The 23,612-nt window shown below is 41.7% G+C and overlaps 1 protein-coding gene across 2 annotated transcripts; it reads left to right on the top strand.

Annotated features, from left to right (window-relative positions):
- The first annotated feature begins 272 nt into the window (after positions 1-272).
- SHCBP1L (SHC binding and spindle associated 1 like) lies at positions 273-23,276 on the top strand. Of its 2 annotated transcripts, XM_060197806.1 has the most exons (10): positions 281-664; positions 5,108-5,257; positions 6,666-6,880; positions 7,903-7,989; positions 8,061-8,279; positions 10,900-11,005; positions 13,046-13,199; positions 16,058-16,308; positions 17,989-18,111; positions 22,954-23,276. In XM_060197806.1, exons 1-10 carry the CDS (start codon positions 311-313, stop codon positions 23,203-23,205), a joined length of 1,911 nt encoding a protein of 636 aa, XP_060053789.1. In that variant the 5' UTR covers positions 281-310; the 3' UTR covers positions 23,206-23,276. The 2 variants fall into 2 exon arrangements, with proteins under 2 accessions (XP_060053790.1, XP_060053789.1); XM_060197807.1 differs by lacking the exons at positions 16,058-16,308; positions 22,954-23,276 and having other exon boundaries at positions 273-664.
- Positions 23,277-23,612: the final 336 nt, after the last annotated feature.

The following is a 23,612-nucleotide window of genomic DNA, read 5'->3' as shown; positions in this document are numbered from 1 at the left end:
ACCTCCTGTAGCCAAACCCACATAGGAACCCGCCCTCCAGACCCCTACCTCCCACAGTTCTTTTGCATTTGGAAACTAGCCCCGCCCCTTCATAACCACGCCCGGGCCACGCCCCATGTCAACCTCCCTTAGATACTAGCCCCGCCCCTCCATAAAGCCCCGCCCCAACAGACTCCTCCCGTTTGTATACTAGCCCCGCCCCATCTTCACGCCCCGCCCCCGCCCCGCGAGCCCTCGCTCGTTGGTCGCTGCCCATTGGCGGCCGCAGGGCGGGAAAGCGCTAACGGCCGCCGCCCGCCGGAGCTGAGCGATGGCGTCGGAGTCCTGTGCCTCGGCGCCGGAGGACTCGGTGCGAACCGTCAGCCCGTGCGGACGAGGCGACAGGCCGGTGGCGGCGGCCCCAGGCGCGTCCCCAGTGCGCTCGGTGGTGGCCTCGCCGCGGCCTCTTAAGGGCAAGGGGGGTCGGGAGGCGGCCAAGCGGCGCCTGCAGCTGCCCGGAGCTCCGGCCGAGGGCCCGGCGGACGCGGCGGAGGAGCCGCTGGTCCCGGTGCCCGAGGAGGGCGAGGCGCAGCCCCTGCCGCCCGTCTGCGCGTCCCCCATGCGGGGGCTGTGGCGGGACGAGAAGGTGGCGCTCTACTGCGACCAGGTGCTGCAGGGCTGCAAGGTGAGCGGCTGCTCCCGGGGGACAGGGGTGAGGAGCCTGCTGCCCAGAGAGGAAGGAGCCGGGCCTGGCCGCCGCGAGGCCACCACCGGTTTCTGTTTTGCTGCCTTTGCTTTCATTCTCCAAGCCCCAGGCATCATACCCTCTCCAGAATAAAAGAAGAAGAAGGGTAATAGATAAGCTAGAGGGAGCCGGGCGGTGGCGCAGCGGGTTAAGCGCAGGTGGCGCAAAGCACAAGGACAGGCATAAGGATCCCGGTTCGAACCCCGGCTCCCCCCCTGCAGGGGAGTCGCTTCACAGGCGGTGAAGCAGGTCTGCAGGTGTCTGTCTTTCTCTCCCCCCTCTCTGTCTTCCCCTCCTCTCTCCATTTCTCTCTGTCCTATCCAACAACGACGACATCAACAATAATAACTACTTGGTAGGTAGATGCTAGATTAGAGAGGTCTTAGCATTTTCACTGAGTGACCTGTGCCCAAACATGGGTCAGAATTTGTCTTACACACTAAAACTGAGAGCGGTTACACTGTAAGGATTGTGCGTGGCCATGAGATAGCTCACCTGGGCGAGCGCACACTTTACCATGTAGAGGAGCCGGGTTGGAGCTCCCCACCTGGCCGCCCGACACACACACACACACACACACACACACACACACACACACACACACACACACACACACCACGTGGCAGTGTCGTGCAAAAGGGAAGCTTTGTAAGCAGTGGAGCAGTGCTGTGGTATCTCCTTTCCTCTTTCTGTCTTTCTCTTCCTCTCTGGTCTCTCATCTATTTGGGCAAAAAGTCAATCTGCAGGCAGAGGGTAGATAGCACTATGGTTATGCAAACAGACTCTCATGCCTGAGGCTCCAAAGTCCCAGGTTCAATTCCCTGTACCACCATAAGCAGAATGGTGCTCTGGTTAAAATAATAATAATAATAAATTTTAAAAAGTGAATCTGGAAAAGAAACACCAGAGTACTGCTCAGTTCTGGCTTATGGTGGTGCAGGGGATTGAACTTGGGACTTTGGAGCTTCGGGGATGAGAGTCTCTTTGCATGACCATTATGCTATCTACCCCTGTCCTTGTTATTTGTTTATTTGTTATTGTTTTTTAAAAAAGTGAATCTGGGGCCTGGTGGTGGCGCACCTAGTTGAGCGCACATGCTAAAAAAGTGAATCTGCTGCAAGCTGTGTAGTTAACTGCTCCAGTGACTCCTTGGCAGAAAATATACTAAATAAAAGGCAAATGATAGAATAGTTCCCGGACATCAGTCTGTCTGTCTAAGATGTGAAATGGTATTTTATGTATAAATCACCGAATACTGTGAATTCAATCTTTCCTTACATATAGCAGGAAAGTCCATATGTGGGGATGCTCATTTCAGTGATAACTTTTGCAAATCAGAAACTAAATTTCCAAATCTGGGCACAATCAAATGGAAAACTATGTATATGTGAAAATCATGCTCTCAAGGACTATGGATATGTTTATGTCATAGTGATAAATTAAAAAAATCAGAAGACAAAATATGATTCCTTGTGTATGTATGACTGTGTTGAAGGAAGATGGGGAGTAAATATACAAAAATGGCAACAACAGTTGTTCTGGCTGCTGGGATGGGGGTAATTTTTGTTTTCCTTGTGTTTTTCAGATTTTCTGTACATTATTTGACATTTAATAATACAATGAAAAATGTGTTAAGCATCATGAAGGCTAGGGCAGAATTTTTTTTAAAAAGATTTTATTTATTCATGAAGAAGACAGGAGGAGAGAGAAAGAACCAGATATCACTCTGGTACATGTGCTGCCGGGGATCGAACTCAGGACTTAATGCTCGAGAGTTGAAGCCTTTATCCACTGCACTACCTCCCAGACCACAGGCTAGGGCAGAATTAATGACCAGATTTTATCTGATATTGAGGGTTGGAGGTGGTTCAGTCTCTAAAAAAGCAGTCAAACATCTAAGTTGTGCACCACTAATTAGAGTTTCATAGCAATCTAGTTTTTACTTATTTTTGTCATCACTGAAGTTCCACTACTCCAGGGTAACTTTTTTTTCAGAGAAAGCAGATTTCCCTGGAACTTTCTGGTTAGCAATGTGCTTTAAAATCTATGCTTATAGTCCTATCACTAGATACTAATTTGTTAATTCACAAAATAATCATACTTTAAAGTTTATATTTTGCAGATGAGGAAATATTATCCTATTCTATAGACCAAAGAGGTTTAAAGAGCTGAAGTGGTTTTCCAGAGTCCACAGAGCCAGTGAGTGATTCAGTATCTTTTCTCTCCCAGAGCACTGCTCAGCTCTGGATTATGGTGGTGTGGAGGATTGAATTTGAGACCTTGGAGCCTCAGGCATTAGAGTCTTTTTGCATAATCACTATGCTATCTCCCTCACTAATAAATCTTTATAGAATAAAAAGAGAATAACAACCCCCAGGAAAATAACCACCAGAGTTCTCACAAGTCTTAGAAACAGTTTCCTTGCTTCTGTTTTGTTTTTGCAAGTTCTTTATAAAAGAGAGAGAGAGAGAGAGAGAGAAGAAACTTCACAGCACCAGAGCTTTCCCCAGCGCCTAGGCGCTTCCAAGTGGGGCGCGTAGGGACTAGCACTTGAGTTGCATGCATGCCAAGACAGATGCCCCCCCTAGGTGAATTATCCACTAGCCAGTGATTTTATATTAGTTTTAAAATACATACATAGTGGTCCAGGAGGTGGCGCAGTGGATAGAGCATTGGATTCTCAAGCATGAGGTTCTAAGTTCAATCCCCAGCAGCACATGTACCAGAGTGACGCCTGGTTCTTTCTCTCCTATCATTTCTCATGAATCAATAAATAAAGTCTTAAAAAATACATACATATATGTATCCATAAGTTGGGGGAAATATATACCTTAAAGCAATAGTGCACAATAGTTTTCAGTGAGTCAATAAATGCAGCAAGCAAGTAGAAGGACCTAAAAAAGACACCATAAAATACCTAATAAAATAGTTTCTACTGTGGTCTGGGAGGTGGCACAGTGGATAAAGCATTGGATCCTCAACCATGACGTCCTGAGTTTGATCCCCGGCAGAACATGTACCAGAGTGATGTCTGGTTCTTTCTTTCTCCTATCTTTATGAATAAATACATAAAATCTTTAAAAAAAAAAAAAAAAAACAACCCTATATTTAAATCTATATAGTTTCTACTTAGACCTAGATAGCCTCCTTACCTACTTCCTATTTCACTTCCCTCAATCACTCCAAAGCTAACCTTGTCAGACAAAGTAAGGACTACAAAAACTAGATAATGGCAAGAGACTGGCAGACTTTTAATGATGGCTCTTTGATCACTACCAGGCCACCCCATCACTCCTAGTCAGGGAGTTCTGGGATTCCCACACAGACATAATGGGCCTAGATAGACCTTTAACAGATCCCTCTCTCCACTGCCACTTGTCATCTCCATCAGGAACTACATAAGGGACCCCTCTTATGTACAGGGCCTTGCCCTCAATGTGGATCAATGATAGGGAATGTTCCATTCTCCAAAGGGAGGTTGGACAACATACTCTACCTATCACCCGAGGAAGATGGGTCCTGAAATTAGTGCAGCCTGGAATGTTCCTAGCCATGACCACAGAGTGGGAGCTCAGACCTACAGGGATGTAAAGGTTACATAGGCTCTTGTGCTGAATATGGGCCCCAGATCAAATCGATGGGATATATAGTTAACAATATCTATATACTTTTCCCATATTTGGGAGCTATTTTCTTCCCTGATCCAACTTTCTAGTCTTTCTTCCAGCTCTGACACCATCTCCCCAGACAATAACTTGGGCCCACCTGCATGTTAGCTGTCAGACTCAGGCAAAAACTAGTAAAGCCAAGGGCCCCTTGGAATAGACCTAAAACAGACCTACTAGCTATTTCCAAAATGGAGACCCCACATCTTCATCTGCAATATTCTGCCTTTAAGTTCATGATTAGTCAACAGTTTGTTCTGCTTTATACCTTAACTCTTCTTCAGCCACCAGGCTCCAGATGCTACCATGATGCCAACTGGATTTCCCTGGGAAGACAATCCCACCAGTGTGTCCCGGAGCCCCGCCTCCCCAGATTCCTGCCCCACTAGGGAAAGAGAGACAGGCTGGGAGTATAGATGGACCTGCCAACTCCCATGTTCAGTGGGGAAGCAATTCCAGAAGCCAGACCTTCCACTTTGGCACCCCATAATGACCGTGGGTCCATACTCCCAGAGGGATAAAGAGTAGGGAAGCTGTCAAGGGAGGGGATGGGATATGAAGTTCTGGTGGTGGGATTTGTGTGGAGTTGTACCTCTTATCCTATAGTCTTGTCAATATTTCCATTTTATAAATAAAAATGTTTTTAAAATACATAAATATAAGCATGCCAATCAATAATTTCATGTATATATCCTTTTTTTTTTTTTTGGTATACTAGGCAGAAGATGCTGATGAGGCTATGAGTAAATACCTATCAGAAAAATTAAAATTGAAAGACAAATGGCTTGGAGTTTGGAAGACTAATCCTGAGTTATTTTTTGTGAAATATGAAGAAGCTTCTATCCCTTTTGTTGGTATACTGGTTGAGGTAAATCACTTTTACCTGACTGAAATTGTCAGTTCTTTTAAGGACCAAAATATAATCTTGTTATAATTTAGGACTTTGATACCTAAACAGGGGTAAATAAAAGTTTACTTCTAATTTAGGGAGTCGGGCAGTGGCGCAAAGCGCAAGGACCAGCTTAAGGATCCTGGTTTGAACCCCCAGCTCTCCACCTGCAGTGCAGGGGAGTCACTTCACAGATGGTTAAGCAGGTCTGCAGGTGTCTGCCTTTCTCTCCCCCTTTCTGTCTTTCCCTCCTCTCTCCATTTCTCTCTGTCCTATCCATCAATAACAACAACAATAATAACCACAACATTGTTAAACAACAAGGTCAACAAAAGGGAAAATAAATAAATATAATTAAAAAAAAATTTTTTAAGTTTACTTCTAATTTATGTCTCCAAGAAAAGTAACCATATAAAGAGTAGACAAGGGGGAGTCAGGCGGTAGCACAGTGGGTTAAGCACACGTGGCAGGGAAGCACAAGGTCACAAGGAATCCCGCTTTGAGACCCCGCCCCTCCCCCCCCTCCCCACCTGTAAGGGAGTCATTTCATAGGGATTAAAGCAGGTCTGCAGGTGTCTGTCTTTCTCTCCCCCTCTGTCTTCCCCTCCTCTCTCCATTTCTCTCCTATCCAACAACAACATCAATAACAGCTACAACAATAATAAAAAGTAGACAAGGGATGTTATTAGTACCATTTGCTTGTAAACATTTATTACTAAATTCAGTAATAGCTGACAGTATTTGCTATCCAAGTTTCAGTTGCTGAGGTGATGTCAAAATAGCAAACTTACATAACCTGGGAGGTGTGTGTGGTATGTATGTGCTCTTCCAGGGGTGCTACCTGCTAGCCCCTGTCATTTCTTTTGAATCATGTTATTGGAGGGCTAATGGTTTACAGTGTGGTTGTTGACACATAGGTACAGTGATAGGTATCAGCAAAACATTCTCATCCAAACTTCGATCCTTTCCCACCATCATACAACAGAACCCCGATGCCCTCTCCAACCCCCTTTTTTATTTCCTCCCCCCAGAGTCCTTTGTTTTGGTGCAATACTCCCTATAAAACTTTTAAGAGGGTGGGGGTAGATAGCATAATGATTATGCGAAGAGACTCTTGGGCATGAGGCTCCAAAGTCCTCGGTTCAATCCCTCACACTACCTATAAGCCAGAGTTGAGTAGTGCTCTGGCCTAAAAAATAAATAAATAAATAAATAAATAAATTTAAGAAAACCCCTAAAACAAATATTAAAAACAACTTTTAAGAAACATTTTCATATGTAGCTGATATATATATATATATATATATATATATATATATATATATATATATGAGAAAACCATCCTTGTGACTATCATGTATAATTCATTTTGTAATATTTGTCTTAGGTAACATGTAAACCACGCCAAAGCTCATCATCTTGTTTTAAAGTTACTATTTCTGTTGCTGAGCCCTTTTCTTCCAATATTGCAAATATTCCAAGGGATTTGGTGGAGGAGATCTTAGAAGAAGTAGAACACAGTGTTCCACTCTTAGAAGTGTATCCAGTTGAAGGACAAGATTCGGAAATACGTGATATTGCTTTGGCCTTGGAAGTTGTAAGGTATTTAGGCTTTCTATTTCTGAAAGTAAAACTGTCATATTAAAATAGTTGACTCTTGTGTCCTGGAAAGTGGCACAGTAGATAAAGCACTGGACTTTTGAGCATAAGGCCTCAACTTAGATCCCTTGCACTGTATGTGCTAGAATGATGGTCTGGTTCTCTCTCTCTTTCTCTCTGTTTCTCTCTCTCTCTTTCTCTCACAAGTAAGTCTTGAAAAATATAAATTTAGGGGGCCGGGCACTAGCACAGTGGGTTAAGCGCACATGGTGCAAAGCATGAGCACTGGCGTAAGGATCCCGGTTGGAGCCCCTCTGCTCCCCACCTGCAGGGGAGTCACTTTCACAAGCAGTGAGGCAGGTCTGCAGGTGTCTTATCTTTCTCTCCCCCTCTCTGTCTTCCCCTTCTCTCTCAGTTTCTCTCTGTCCTAACCAACAACAGCAGTAACAGCAAAAATGGGGTGGGGGTGGGGAAATGGCCACAGGAGCAGTAGATTTGTAGTGCAGGCAGGCACCGAGCCCCAGTGATAACCCTGGAGGCAAAAAAAAAAGAAGTTTCATCTTTAATATCAGTTTACTGAAAGACTATTTAAATTTTTTTTTTCCTGAAGAATTAAGATTCATGTAAAGAAATCTGACATAAGGATCTTACTGGGAGTCGGTCGGTAGTGCAGCAGGTTAAGTGTAGGTGGCACAAAGCGCAAGGACTGGCATAAGGATCCTGGTTCGAGCCCCTGGCTCCCCACCTGCAGGGGAGTCGCTTCACAGGTGGTGAAGCAGGTCTGCAGGTGTCTATCTTTCTCTCCCCCTCTCTTGTCTTCTCATCCTCTCTATCCTATCCAACAACAATGACATCAACAATAATAACTACAACAAAACAACAAGGGCATAAATTATTTATTAAAGGGAATAATAATTATTTATTTATTAAAAGGGAATAAATAAATATTTAAAAAAGATCTTACTAATTATAAACACACAGGCGCTGTTTTCTGATCACTACTATCTTCATTTGATTCACCGCAGGTTTTTTTATGACTTTCTCTGGAGAGACTGGGACGATGAAGAAAGTTGTGAGAATTACACTGCATTGATTGAAGAGAGGATTAACCTGTAAGTATAGTGAAAAGCTTATCCAGCAAATTATAAAAGACTGACATTGTAACTAGGCTACTGCCTTTCAGGTGGTGCGATATACAAGATGGAACTATACCTGGTCCTATTGCCCAGCGTTTCAAAAAAACCCTGGAGAAATATAAACACAAGCGTGTGGAGCTCATTGAGTATCAGAGCAATATTAAAGAAGATCCATCTGCAGCAGAAGCTGTCGAATGCTGGAAAAAGTACTATGAAATCGTAATGCTTTGTGGATTACTGAAAATGTGGGAAGATTTACGTCTTCGGTAATCAGTTGCTCTATTTTCAGTGGAAGCAACGTATTACAGGGTCACTCTTTTAGTCTGTTACTTTACTTCTCATAAATTTGCTGACTGAAATTAATGACAAAATATATGAGATCCAGGGGAGTCCTGCAGTAGCGCAGCGGTTTAAGCGCACGTTGCACAAAGTGCAAGAACCCACGCAAGAATCCCCATTCGAGCCCCCGGGCTCCCCACCTGCTGGGGAGTCGCTTTGCAAGCAGTGAAGCAGGTCTGCAGGTGTCTATCTTTCTCTCCCCCACCTCTGTCTTCCCTTCCTCTCTCCATTTCTCTCTGTCCTATCCAACAATGATGACATCAATAACAATAATACCTACAACAATAAAACAACAAGGGCAACAAAAGGGAATAAATAAGTAAATTTAAAAAATATATATATGATATCCAGTTTGTCAGATTAGCATAAGGTCCAACTACCAGTACTGGAAACTATTTTTACATTAGGTAACTTCACTGAAGCCACTTTATTTTTATATAGCATTCTTTTCTTATTATTTATTTATTCCCTTTTGTTTCCCTTGTTGTTTTATTGTTGTAGTTATTGATGTCGTTGTTGTTGGATAGGACAGAGAGAAATGGAGAGAGGAGGGGAAGACAGAGAGGAGGAGAGAAAGACACCTGCATACCTGCTTCTCCACTTGTGAAGCGACTTCCCTGCAGGTGGAGAGCCGGGGGCTCTAACCGATATCCTTACTCTGGTCCTTCCATTTGTGCCAGGTGCGCTTAACCTGCTGCGCTACTGCCGGACTCCCCCTGAAGCCACTTTTTGAGAAAAGAAAATGAAACAGTAGTTTTTGGTCTTTCATCTTTACTGTCTTGATTTTAGCCAGAGCATAAGAGAAGATAGACCTCTTCCACATATTATAGTAAGCTAAGAGAAACCATTTTGTGAAGTCTTCTTTTAATTGTTATTTATTATTGGATAGAAGCAGAGAGAAATTGGTAGAGGGGGAGGAGATAGACACCTGCAGCCCTGCTTCACCACTTGTGAAGCTTCCCCCATGCAGGTGGGGACCAGGGGCTTGAGCCTGGTTCTTTGAGCACTGTAATGTGAGCGCTTAACCAGGTGCACCACGGCCTGGCCCCTCATTTCTTGAAGTCTTAAGCTTTACACGCATACAAAAAATTGACACTTGAAATGTAAGCTTAAAAACATTTGGTATAGTCGGAGGGTAGATAGCATAATGGTTATGCAAACAGACTCTCATGCCTGAGGCTCCAAAGTCCCAGGTTCAGTCCCCGGCACCACCATAAGCCAGAGCTGAACAGTGCTCTGGTTAATAAAAAAAATAAATTAAAAAAACCATTTGGTACTAATGCCACATCCTACAAGCATCAAGTAACAAAGTGGTGCAGAGGACCCAAAAATTACACCTTTGGTAGTTGGGTGGTAGCGCAGTGGGTTAAGGGCACATGGCATGAAGTGCAAGGACTGGCGTAAGGATAACGGTTCCAGCCCCGGCTCCCCATCTGCAGGGGAGTCTCTTCACAAGTGGTGAAGCAGGTCTGCAGGTGTCTTATCTTTCTCTCCCCCTCTCTGTGTTCCCCTCCTCTCTCCATTTCTCTCTGTCCTATCCAACAACAATGACATCAATAACAGCAATAATAACTACAACAGTAAAAAACAAGGGCAACAAAAGGGAAAATAAATAAATATAAAAAATTTAAAAATTACACCATCGTAGATGCTAGGATTTTATTCACTGGAGAAAGAATGTTCCTTTTGACTGACAGTAATGGTTGAAACTATTCTCAGTTTTTTAAAAAAAAAAATCCATATATTTAATATTTATTTATTCCCTTTTGTTGCCCTTGTTGTTTTATATTCTTAGTTTTATGACATTCTGCGATAGGAAACAGTAAAGAGGAATGAAATTAACTAGAATTGTCAAAAGGTGAAACAATTTTTTTTAATAAAAATACTAGAGAACTACAGTTGTTCTTCTGGGAGGCCAACAGCTATGTGGAAAACATATCCTTTGGGGTGGGGTAGATAGCATAAGGGTTGTGCAAAGGGACTCTCATACCTGAGGCTCCAAAGTCCCAGGTTCAATCCCCTGCACCACCATCAGCCAGAGTTGAGCAGTGCTCTGGTAAAGGAGAAGGAGGGAGAGGGGGTGGGGGGGAAAGGAGGAGGAAGGTTGGGATGATTTAGGTTTGACTGCAGTGGGTTACATGTAGATTTATAGGTACAAAAATACTAAAATGGAAAGTTTTCTAAGATTTTATTTATTTATGAGAAAGATGGGAGGAGTGAGAAAGAACTAGATATCACTCTGGCACACATGCAGCCAGGGATTGAACTCTCATGCTTGAGAGTCCAAAGCTTTACCACTGAGCCACCTCCTGGACCACAAAATGGGAAGATTTTTAGAGTTCAAGGGTTTAAACACTCTCTTACCTGAAAGATTTTAATCATTCCATTGCTCTCAAGGAACTTAAAATTCATATGACATATCACTCAAAAAATGCTTAGAACTAAGTTTTCATTTCTTAACTATATGTAGAATGAGTTTTTTTTTCTACATTAATCTTATGTCTAATTCCTGTTGGTTTGATCACAAGCAAATGTTTTCAACCATAGAGTTCATGGACCTTTCTTTCCAAGAATTCTGAGGCGCAGGAAAGGGAAGAGGGACTTTGGAAAGACAATAACACATATTGTAGCCAAAGTGATGACTACTGACATGGTAAGAAACACCATTTATTCTTTTTTGTTATTGTCGGAACCTAGACCTCCAGCATAAGTGGTTTCACTGCTCCAGGCTACTTTTTTCATTCAGATACAGAGAAAGAGAGAGAAGACATCACAGCACTGAAGCTTCATCTGCTGCCATAATATCTTCCATGTGGTGCTAAGGTTTGAACCTGGGCAGTGCACATGGCAATACAGACACTCTACCTGGTGATCTATCTTCCCAGCCCCACAGTTTATTCTAATTTGCTCATTTACATTGGCATTTCATATAATCAGAAAATAAATTCATTAAAGGTAGAGAGCTCTTATCTGACTCACTAAGGATTATTTTTGCCCTATTCAGCTTGGTGATTGGCTTATTATAGACATTAAATCAATATCAGCAATACTACTATTTACTGAGTACTGCCTATGTCCAGGCACTATGCTAGTAGTTAGGACAAAGCTGGTAGTCTAATATAAGAAAAACTATTTGAGGGAGGTGCAGTGTTGCACCAGGGCCAGCACAATCTCGCTCCTTCCTGTATTCCAGAGTTAATTTAAGGTGAAAATCTGGGCAGGGAGTAGATACAACACAGAAGGATTAATTTGGTAACAGGAATATATATAGGATGGGTACAAATGCTGACTGGAAGAAACAGCCTAGTTGAAATCTAGTTGGGTGGTGGTGCGCCTGGTTAATGCACATTACCATATGCAATGACCCAGGTTTGAGCCCCAATCCCCACCTGCAGGGTAGTATGCTTCACAATTGGTGAAGCAGGTCTGCAGGTTTCTCTCTCAATCTCTCTCTCTCTCTCTCCCTATCTCCTCCTCTGTCTTATCAAATAAAGGGGAGAAGAAAAAAAAAAGGAAAATATGGCCACTGGCAGCAGTGGATTTGTTGTATAGCCACCGAGCCCCAGAGATAATAACCCTGGTGGCAATGAAAGAAGAAAGGAAGAAAGGAAGAAAGAAAGAAAGAAAGAAAGAAAGGAAGGAAGGAAGGAAGGAAGGAAGGAAGGAAGGAAGGAAGGAAGGAAGGAAGGAAAGGTTCAATCCCTGTACCACCATAAGCCAGAGCTGAGTAGTGCTCTGGTAAAAAGGAGAGAGAGAGAGAGAGAGAGAGAGAGACGGAAGCAAGGAAAGAAGGAAGGGAAGGAAGGAAGGAGAGGGAGGGAGGGAAAAGAAATCTAAATAGTGGGAGTTGCCGTGGGTTAAGCACAGGTGGCACAAAGCACAAGGACCTGAGTAAGGATCCCGGTTCAAGCCCCGGCTCCCCACCTGCAGGGGAGTCGCTTCACAGGTGGTGAAGCAGGTCTGCAGGTGTCTATCTTTCTCTCCCCCTCTCTCTGTCTTCCCCTTCCTCTCTCCATTTCTCTCTGTCCTATCCAACAACAATGACAACAATAAAACAAGGGCAACAAAAGGGAATAAATAAAATATTTTTTAAAAGAAATCTAAATAGTATAAATCTAATCATCCCAAAAGGAAGAAATATTCTAGGTCTCTCTCCTGCAGCACTGCTAAACTGCTTTAGGGAGCTTTCCCTCTGCAGGTGGGGACTTGGTGCTTGAACCCAGGTCTTTGTGCAGGGTACCATGTACACTTAACTAGATGTGCCCCTATCTTGTCCTATAAGCATCTTTTAAAACCTCTTTGAGTTATTCCTCGGGTCCCACTAGTTGGATTTTTAACAAGTTATTTTCCCTATGCTTTGGTTCCTCACTGATAAAATAAGGGAAATAAATACTATGTTCCTTATTTGTAGAGTTGTGAAGATTAAATGAGTTAATATTTGAAATAGTTTTACCGAGAGCAGTGCCCAGTACACAATAAGAGCTCAGTACTTGTCTATTACTGCTGTCTTGTAGGGTTTTTGAAGATGAACTGAGTTACCTAGCAGTGCCTGGCACATTAGTTAATATATACACATTATTTAATATTTACAGTACTCTCTATACAAGGTAAATTTGGGGGGGGGAAGAATGTTACCAATGTTATTTATTAAACAAACTGTTTCAATTAAAAGTGTGTTATTACTTCTTTTCAGGTAAAGGACTTATCTGCAGATACACTTCTCCAACAGCATGATGATTTGGACTTGGCTTTGGATAGCTGTTATAGTGGAGATACAGTTGTTATCTTTCCAGGAGAATACCAAGCTGTGAATCTTTCTTTATTGACTGATGACATCACTATAAAGGGTTCGTAGGGCATCCTTTGCAATCTTATTATAATTTTTGTATATTACATACGATTACGTAAATTATCAGAAATTAGGATAGAGTTTATGTTCCACAAAAATTCTCTGTGCATTTTATATATTGATCTGAGCTACTTGTGAGTATGTGATCTCAACAGATGACTTCATTTGGGCATCCTGCACACAGCAAATCAAAGTGAGATGGCTTCTTCTCCAGGGCAGTGTCTTATGTACCACCACAATACAGAACCTAAACAGATGATCAAAACCAGAGAAATCAAAATAATCTATTTATAATGTTTTCTACTAGCCCCATTATTTTTTCTCTAAAATGACTTTTTCCTTACCCATCTCCATGTTAGTAGGAAAACTCAGATATAAGACTCTCTGAAAATATATTCAGCATTTGGGACAGCAAAATAGCTCACTTGGATAGTGCATTGCTTTGCCATGTGGACAAACCAGGTTTGAGAACAGCCCCCACCACACTGGAGGAAGTTTTGGTGTTATGGTATCACTTTCTCTGCCTTTGTTTTTGTTTCTCTCTCTTTCTCTCTGAAAACTCATCTTGGAGCAGTAAAGCCCTGGTAATGACTGAAATAAAAGTAAAAAATAAAATATACTCAGCGGAGGCTGGGTGGAAGTGTACTGGGTTAAGCACACATAGTGTGAAGCACAAGGACCGGTGTCAAGGATCCTGGTTCGAGCCACTAGCTCCCTACTTGTATGAGGGTCACTTCGAAAGCAGTGAAGCAGGTCTACAAGTGTATATCTTTCTCTGCCCTCTCCTCTCAGTTTCTGTCCTATCCAACAACAACAATAATAGCAACAACAACAATGGAAAAAATGGCCTCCAGGAGCAGTGGATTAATAGTGCAGGCACTGAGCCCAAGTAATAACCTTGGAGGCAAAAAAAAAAAATTGTATATGTATATAAACACATACACACATAGTATTTTTTCAAAAAAGTTAACTCAGTGACCTGGGAGGTGGGAACAGTAAATAAAGTATCAAACTCTCAAGCATGAGGTTCTGAGTTCAGTTCCTGGCAGTGCATGTGCCAAAGTGATGTTCTGATTCTTCTCTTCTCATTAAATAATAAAACATTTAAAAAGGCTAATTCAAATACATTTTACTAAATAGAAGTAGGAAAGTAGGACCAGTACATCAATACATTTTTTTTTTTTATAAAAGACTTTCATGCTTGGCACTCCAAAGTTTTTTTTTTCTTTTTTTTTAATTTTATTTAGAGACAGAGGGAAATTGAGAAGGGAAGATAGGGAGAGACAGAGAGACATCTGCAGCCTTACTTCACCACTCGTGAAGCTTTGCCCCTGCAGGTGGGGACCAGGGGCTTGAACCCGGGTCCTTGCACACTGTAATGTGTGTGCTTAACCAGGTGCGCCACCACCTGGTCCCACATCAATACATTTCTTTTTTCTTTTTTTTTTTTTTAATATTTATTTTATTTATTTATTCCCTTTTGTTGCCCTTGTTGTTTTGTTGTAGTTATTATTGTTGTTGTCGTTGTTGGATAGGACAGAGAGAAATGGAGAGAGGAGGGGAAGACAGAGAGGAGGAGAGAAAGATAGACACCTGCAGACCTGCTTCACCGCCTGTGAAGCGACTCCCCTGCAGGTGGGGAGCCGGGGTTCGAACCGGGATCCTTATGCTGGTCCTTGTGCTTTGCGCCACCTGCGCTTAACCCGCTGCGCTACAGCCCGACTCCCATCAATACATTTCTTCTTGATTCTGGCAGGTGAGAATTCTACTACTGAACCACCAATGCAACTGTTCTTTTTTATTCTGAACAGTAACTTTCGCATATCATTTTACATTGATATCTAACCAAAAGAAGAAAATAGTTTAAACTTTGCTTATCAATTTCATTAAAAAAAAGAGCAAAGTAGACTTTGATGCTTATAAACTTTAAAAAATTTGCTGAACTGTATGGGAAATAATGGTCACATTTACAATTTAAAAACATTTACAACCTCCTTACCATTATATTGGGGTTGATGCTTAGAGGTATCAAGAGCAAAATTATGGTTATATTTAATCTTATGACCTAATCTTCTTTTTATTATCTTTATCTATTATATAGAGACTACCAGAAATCAGGAGGGTAGGGGAACTAGAGAGACAGAGACACCTGCAACACTGCTTCACCACTTGCAAAGCTTTCCCCCTACAGATGGGGACCGAGGACTTGAACCCAGGTCCTTGAGCATTGTAACATCTGTGCTCAACCAACCGTGCCATCACCCAGCTCACCCCCCTTATCCAGTTGTTTAAAGTTATGCTTATTGTGGTTTGAAACTAGGCTATACTAAGGTATTTGTTGTCCCTTAGACATTTTTCAGACAACTGATGGTTCCATAATTTAGGGAAGTGATAGATAACTCGTGGACTGAGTATACTGAATTGGTTAGAAACCCAGATTCCTCCATCCTGGTATCAAAATAAGGGCAAACGTTTGCATTATACTTACATAACTAACAAGGTGATAGTCAAACATATTGTTTATTCAAAATATGTGAGGGACTGGTGAGATGGCTCACGTGGGAGGTGGAATGCTTCGCTGTGCGGCATTGTCCAATAAACCACACAGGAATATTATGTCAGTGGGGGAAGCTTTGGTGCTGCGCTCTCTCCTCTTGTCTCTATGTAAAAAAAAGTTGACCTGAACTGGAGAAGCCCTGGTGATGACAAAAAAGGGAAAAAAAAAAAAAAAAAGGTGTGTGTGGGGGGGGAGGAAGTAAAGAAACCATGTTAAGAAACTAATATCAAGTACTGTTGAATGACTAGGGAATTTTAAACTTTGTGATCACTGATTATGTTTTTCTTCCTATGAATCAGGAGTTGGAAAGAGAGAGGAAATTATGATTACTTCTGAGCCATCACATGACAGTTTTGTGGTGTCCAAAGCTGATAATGTGAAACTGATGCATCTTTCTTTGATACAACAAGGGACAGTTGATGGTATTGTGGTGGTGGAGTCTGGTCACATGACTCTAGAAAACTGTATTTTAAAGTGTGAAGGAACAGGAGTGTGTGTTCTTACGGGGGCTGCTTTGACAATTACAGACAGTGAGATAACTGGTGCCCAGGTAGTTAAACTATAATTTTATATAACTGTAGATAATCTTTGAATTATCTTACTATGTAAACAAAGGATAACAATGACTTCACCTTTGAATTATAGTTGAGTCAATAATCTGATAGGAATAAACAGAATGAGGGCTGGGTAGGGTGTCTGCATTGCCATGCATGCAGGCTGGGTTTAAGCCCAGGCAGCATCTAGTAGGTGCTGTGTCAGTGGAGGAGGCTTTGATGCTATGGTGTAGCCTCCTGGTTTTTTTCCTATCTCCTATCTAAAGGGAGGAACAAAGTGACCCAAAGTGAGAAAAGAGCACGTATGTGAGGTCATAGTTCCCACAAGAGATTAAAAAAAGCAGAACATGTGGTCCAGGAGATGGCATAGTGGTTAAAACATTGCACTTTCTCAAGCATGAAGTCCTGAGTTCAATCTCTGGCAGCACATGTACCAGAGTGATGTCTGGTTCTTTCTCTCTCCTCCTTTCTCATTAATAAATAAATAAAATCTTTAAAAAAAATAAAGCAAAACCCCTCAAGAATGTTGTAGTACATTTGGATAAAATAAGCTGCCTCATTTCAAAAAATTATTAGTTCCAATTTAAATTTGTAAAAATCTAGAATCACTGTCTGTAAAACAGTCAGTTACTTGCTGGCTTATTTTAAAAAATTTATTAGTGATTTAATATAGATTTACCTTGATGGCTTATTAAAAAGAGATTTTTTTTTTTAATTACCAGAGCACTGCTCAGCTCTGGCTTATGGTGGTGTGGGGGCTTGAACCTGGGTGCTGTTGCCTCAGGCATGGACGTCTTTTGTGTAATCACTATGCTATCTCTCCTGCTGGAGAAATAAATACTTTTAAGGTATCAGACACTGCTATAAGGTATCCTACCAAAAGACACAAATAAGTATATTTTATCAGTATTATGAAGGATTTAGCATGTTTACACAGTTCATCCTTGTCCTTGAGGATGTATTGTGGAGACCTAAAATCATAAGCATGCTAGCTTTTCCTCTGCATTCATCAGTCATGCATCATAGTAAGTTAACACCAGTGTTGACTTAAAAAATGACAATTACAACAGTGTATTATTATAAGTAAAGATTATGTGAATATGGTCTCTCAAAAATACTTACTATTTTTATTTATTGGGGGATTCATGATTTATAGCTGACAGTAAAATACAAGTTGGTACATATATAACATTATCAACCCCACACATTAGCTCCTCCTCTGTCATCATCTTTTAGGACCTGAGCCCTCCACTCTACCCCAGAGGCTTTTACTTTGGTGCAATACACCAAAAAACAGCTTTAAAAAAATTTTTTTTGGAGGGGACTATAGTTGATCCCAGATAGCCGAAACCTCCACCAAACCACAGACAAGTGGGGACTACTGTAAAATATTTTTATAATTATTGAAAAACAAATGGCTTAGAAAATTTTTGATTCTTTTTTAGTGGCTTCACTTGGGCGCAAGAACAATGTAATCACCTTCCAGGCCTAAAGATTCTTTAACAGATAGTTTTTTTTTACTTTTAGAATAGTTATTAATTGTTACATGTACTGTACTATATTCTCATGTAACAGCACAACTAATTATTAATATAGAATCATGATTTTCAAATATAAGGAAAATTTTGGAAAAGTGTGTCTATGTTGCAGATTGCTTATTTGTTATTAATTTGCAGGGTGCTGGTGTTGAATTGTATCCTGGGAGCATAGCCATTTTGGAACGGAATGAAATTCATCACTGTAATAATCTCAGAACAACTGACAGTTCAAAAAGCACTTTAGGTGGAGTTAATATGAAGGTATTCTCATATTCATTCAAATAAAAATTTAACAATTTTAAGTTAAAGAGATAATAGAAATAGTATTTGACATTCAGTCAAAATGTTATCATGGGCTTGGAAAATAGTTCAAATAATTAAAACTTGTTTTAATGGCTGGTAAGAAATGTTTAGTCTTAAAATTTAAAAATACTTTTTATATTTATTTTCCCTTTTGTTAGCCTTGTTTTTCTTTTGTTGTTGTAGTTATTGTTATTGATGTCGTTCTTGTTAGGATAGAGAGAAATTGCAAGGAGGGGAAAGATAAGACACCTGCAGACCTGCTTCACCACCTATGAAGTGATTCCCCTTCAGGTGGGGAGCCGGGGGCTTGAACCGTCATCTTTAGGCTGGTCCTTGCACTTTGCACAAGGAAGGTCTGCAGGTGTCTTTCTCTCCTCCTGTCTTCCTCTCTTCTCTTTCTCTGTGTCCTATCCAATGACAGCAACAATAACGTCGATAAACAACAAGGGCAACAGAAGGAAAAGTAATAGCCTCCAGGAGCAGTGCAAGCGCCAAGCCCCAGCAACAATCCTGGAGGCAAAAAAAAAAGGGTCCCGTGGTGGCACTCCTGGTTGAGCACACACATTAGTGTTCAAGCCCCTGGTCCCACCTACAGGGAAGAAGCTCCATGAAGCAGTTAAGCAGATGCAGGTGTTCCTCTCCTCCTTCCAATTTGTCTCTATCCAAAATAAGTAAGTTAAAATAACATAAAATAATTTTGTCACCTAGGAGGTAGCACAGTGGTTAAAGTGTTGAACTCATTCTTGAGGTCCCAAGTTCTATTCATGGTATCACACGTGTCAGAGTGATGCTCTGAGCCCCCCACCCCCCTACTTACCCTCATCATTCTTAGCATTTTTTAAAAGAATTTATTTATTAATAAGATAGGAGGAGAGAGGGGAGTCGGGCTGTAGCTCAGCAGGTTAAGCGTAGGTGGCGCAAAGCAAAAGGTCGGCATAAGGTGGGTTCGAGCCCATCTGCAGGGGAGTCGCTTCACAAGCGGTGAAGCAGGTCTGCAGGTGTCTGTCTTTCTCTCCCCCTCTCTGTCTTCCCCTCCTCTCTCCATTTCTCTCTGTCCTATCTAACAACATCAATAACAATAACTACAACAACAACGAAAAACAACAAGGACAACAAAAGAGAAAATAAATATTTAAAAAGAATTTTTAAAAAAATTTATTTATTTATTCCCTTTTGTTGCCCTTGCTGTTTTTTTTATTGTTGTAGTTATTATTGTTGTTGTCATTGTTGGATAGGACAGAGAGAAATGGAGAGAGGAGGGGAAGACAGGAGGAGAGAAAGACACCTGCAGACCTGCTTCACCGCCTGTGAAACGACTCCCCTGCAGGTGGGGAGCCGGGGCTCAAACCAGGATCCTTATGCCGGTCCTTGTGCTTTGCGCCACCTGCGCTTAACCCGCTGCACTACAGCCCGACTCCCCAACATTTTTTTTTAAACCTAAATTCTTAGCAGATAACTTTCATTATAAAGGGAATCAATTTTTCTCTTATAAAAACACATTTTTAGGGGGGCCAGGCGGTAGAGTAGTGGGTTGGTTAAGTACACATGGTGCAAAGCACACAAACCACCTTAGAGATCCCAGTTCGAGACCCTGACTCCCCACCTGCAGGGGTATCGCTTCACAGGCAGTGAAGCAGGTCTGCAGGTGTCTTGTCTTTCTGTCCCCATCTTTCCCTCCTCTCTCAATTTCTTTGTCCAATCCAACGATGATAAACAACGACAACAAAATGGGAAAAAATGGCCTCCAGTAGTAGTGAATTTGTAGTGCAGGCACCGAATCCCAGCAATAACCCTAGAGGAAAAAAGAAAAATTTTTTAAATTTTAAAATCTTTATTTCTGGATAGACAGAAATTGAGATAATAGGTTAGAGAGGGAAGGACACAGAATCACCTGCGGCCCTGTTGGTGACACTTCTTCCCTGCAGGTGGGGAGCAGGTGCTTGACCCCAAGTCCTTGTGCGTGTTACGAGCCTGGTAACATGCATTCAGCCGGAAGTGCTACTGTTTGAGCCCTAATATTTTATTAAAGCTTACATTTCACATTTTGTAATTTAAAATAACCAACTACAACTTTAACATTTGAGAAGTGAAATGCCTATGTCTTTTTATTATTATTTTTAAAGATTTTATTGATGAGAAAGGGAGGAGTGATGTTAAGAGGTGGTGCAGTGGATAAAAGCATTGGTCTCTCAAGCACAAGGTCCCGAGTTCAATCCTTGGCAGCACATGTACTTTTTTTTTTTTTTTTTAAAGATTTCACTTATTTTTTTAAATTTTTATTTATGAGAAAGATAGGAGAAGAACCAGACATCACTCTGGCACATATGTTGCCAGGGATCAAACTCATGACCTCATGCTTGAGAGTCCAAAGCTTTATCACTGTGCCACCTCCTGGACCACAAGATTTCATTTATGAGAAAGATGGGTGGAGAAAGAACCAGTTATCACTCTGATACATGTGCTGCTGGAGACTGAACTCAGGACCTCATATTTGAGGGTCCAGTGCCTTAGCAGCATCTCCCAGACCACTCGACTTCTTTAAAAAAAAAAAAGTTGAGAGATCAGAGCATCATTGTGATACACGCAATACCAGAGACTGAATTTGGGACCTTATGCTTGAGATGCAATACTTTCATCTACTGTGCCACCTTATGGGCTGCTCCTATCTTTGTGACTAAGACTAATTACTAAGACACTAATTACTAATTACTAAGACACATCACACTCCACCACCAAAGGTCTGTGTCCCCATCCTCCCACTTCCCAGAGATAGCCACCATATTCTCACAAGTCTTAGAAATAGTTCCCAATTCATGTTTTATCAGTTTTCTAGATTCCACGAGTTAAACAATCCAGTAGTTGTCTTTTTTTTTTTTTTGATTATTCATGAAGATAAGGGGGAGGGAAGGAGGGAGGACACACCAGACATCACTCTGGTACATGTGCTGCTGGGAATTGAATTCAGAACCTCATGAGAGTCCAATGCTTTATCCACTGTGCCACCTCCCAGATCACCAGTTGTTGTCTTTAGTCACTTTATTCCGATAATCATAACCCCCTCCAGTTTCATCCATTTTGTCCCAAAGGATACAAAATCATTTCATTTAAAAAAATTTTTTTTTTAATTTATTCCCTTTTGTGCCCTTGTTGCTTATTGTTGTAGTTATTGATGTTGTCAGTGTTGGACAGGACAGAGAAATGGAAAGAGGAGGGGAAGACAGAGGGGAAAAGACAAGATACCTGCAGACCTGCTTCACTGCCTGTGAAGCAACTCCCCTACAGGTGGGGAGCCGTGCTTGAACCAGGATCCTTATGCCAGTCCTTGTGCTTTGAGCCACATGTGCTTAACCCGCTGTGCTATACCGGCCAACTCCCAAGATCATTTTTTTTTCTTCCCTCCAGGGTTATTGCTGGGCTCGGTGCCTGTACCATGAACCCACCGCTCCTGGAGGCCATTTTTCCCCCCTTTTGTTGCCCTTGTTGTAGCCTCGTGGTGGTTATTATTATTGCCATTGTTGTTGATGTTCGTTGTTGGATAGGACAGACAGAAATGGAGAGAGGAGGGGAAGACAGAGAGGGGGAAAGACAGATACCTGCAGACCTGCTTCACCGCCTGTGAAGCGACTTCCCCACAGGTGGAGCCGGGGGCTCGAACTGGGATCCTTACGCCGGGTCCCTGCACCTTGCACCACATGCGCTTAACCCACTGTGCTACCGCCCAACCCCCAGCAAGATCATTTCTTTAACTGCAGAGTAGTATGCCAGGTAATATATATCCCCTAACTTCTTTAGCCAATCATGCTGTTGGGCATTTAGGCTGATTCCAATCATTGGCTATTGCAAATAATGTAGCTGTGAAAATGAGAGGTGCGTATGTCCCTTCAAACTAGTGTTTTCGTGTCCTTTGAACAAATAAGACTGCTTCTTTTGACTTCTACCTTTCTAGTTGTCTACAGTTGTGTAGTTAATAAGGTTCTCCCCTAGGAAAATTTTCTTTTTTGGCAGCACTGGAGCCTGATGGATGTAGTATTTCACTGCTACCCCCCTGGCCAGACTTTTTCATTCCGAGAGGGATAGATGACACAGGACTAGAACTCTCACTGGTGCCACAGTGCTCCTCCATGGTGCTGGGATTTGAACCCAGGCTGTACACATGGACCCTACACACTTAAATCAATGCATTTTATTTATGTATTTTTTAGACAGTGAGAGGGAAAGGGAAGATAGGACACCATTAGTGAAGCTTTCCTCTTGCAGGTGGGGACCAGGTGCTTGAACCCCCATCCTTGCACATTGTTAACAGGTGAACTACTTCAAGTGTGTTACTCCCCAGATCCCACATAATTACTTTTAAATAAAAAGATATTATTTATTGGAAGAGACGGTCAGAAATCAAGACGGAGATAGAAGGGAGAAAGGCTGAAAGAGACATGCATCACCACTTGTAAAGATATTTCCCTGCTGGTAGGGAACAGGGGCTTGAACCTGGGTCCTCCTGCATTGCAACATATGCTCAACCAGATGCTCCCCCACCTGGCTCCCTGATTTGTCTATCATTTTCATGATAAAAGTTGTTTACTTTCATGTTTATCAATGTTATATTAAAAGTCAGCTCGTGGAGATATTCTTTTTAAAGTTTGAGATCTGTTTATAGCCCAGCACTTTATCCACTATACCACCTCCCAGGTCACAGAACAGTTATTTTTATAAATAATAAAATTTGGAAGTTTTGCTATTTCCTCATTAAGCATTTTTTGTATAGAAATAATTCAAATACCATTTCCCTTCATAATTTAACAGGTTCTTCCCGCACCCAAACTGAAGATGACTAACAATCATATTTACAACAACAATGGTTATGGAGTAAGCATTCTGCAACCAACTGAGCAATTTTTCATAGTGGCAGAAGAGGCCCTCAACAAAGGGGCTGCTTCAGGAGACAAAAAAGAAGATAATTTACTCTCCAAAGTAATGCAGAATCTGAACCTGGAAATGAATAATAATAAAATAGAAGCAAACTTAAAGGGAGATATCAGAATAGTTACAAGTTGAAACATCTGGCCTGTTGTGTATTTCTGCCCCATTGAAATAGTTCAAATTAAAATTCAAGATCTAATAATGTATCTCAATGCTTTCACTAACTCATTTAAGTTTTGAGGCATTAATTTGCATAACATACAAATTTCCTTCTATAGTAGAAAAGTCTGTGGTATTTAGTGTATGGTACTATTACCAGTAACTCCAGGACAGTAGGGGAAAATGCTCAACTCTGGTTTATGGTGGCAGAACCTGGGATCTTATAGCCTTAGGGAAGTTTGTTGTAGAGCCAGGCAGTGGCACACCTGGTTAAGCACACATTACAATGCAGAAGGCCCTGGTCCCCACCTGCAGGGGGATAGTAGTGAAAGGGGCTGCTGGTGTTTCCTGTCTCCTATCGATTTGTTTCTATCCAATAATAA

The sequence above is a fragment of the Erinaceus europaeus genome, chromosome 9 (genome assembly GCF_950295315.1).
Source record: "Erinaceus europaeus chromosome 9, mEriEur2.1, whole genome shotgun sequence".
NCBI classification, from domain to species: Eukaryota; Metazoa; Chordata; class Mammalia; order Eulipotyphla; family Erinaceidae; genus Erinaceus; species Erinaceus europaeus.
Note: the sequence above shows the minus strand (reverse complement) of the source record. Positions and strands in the feature narration are given on the sequence as shown.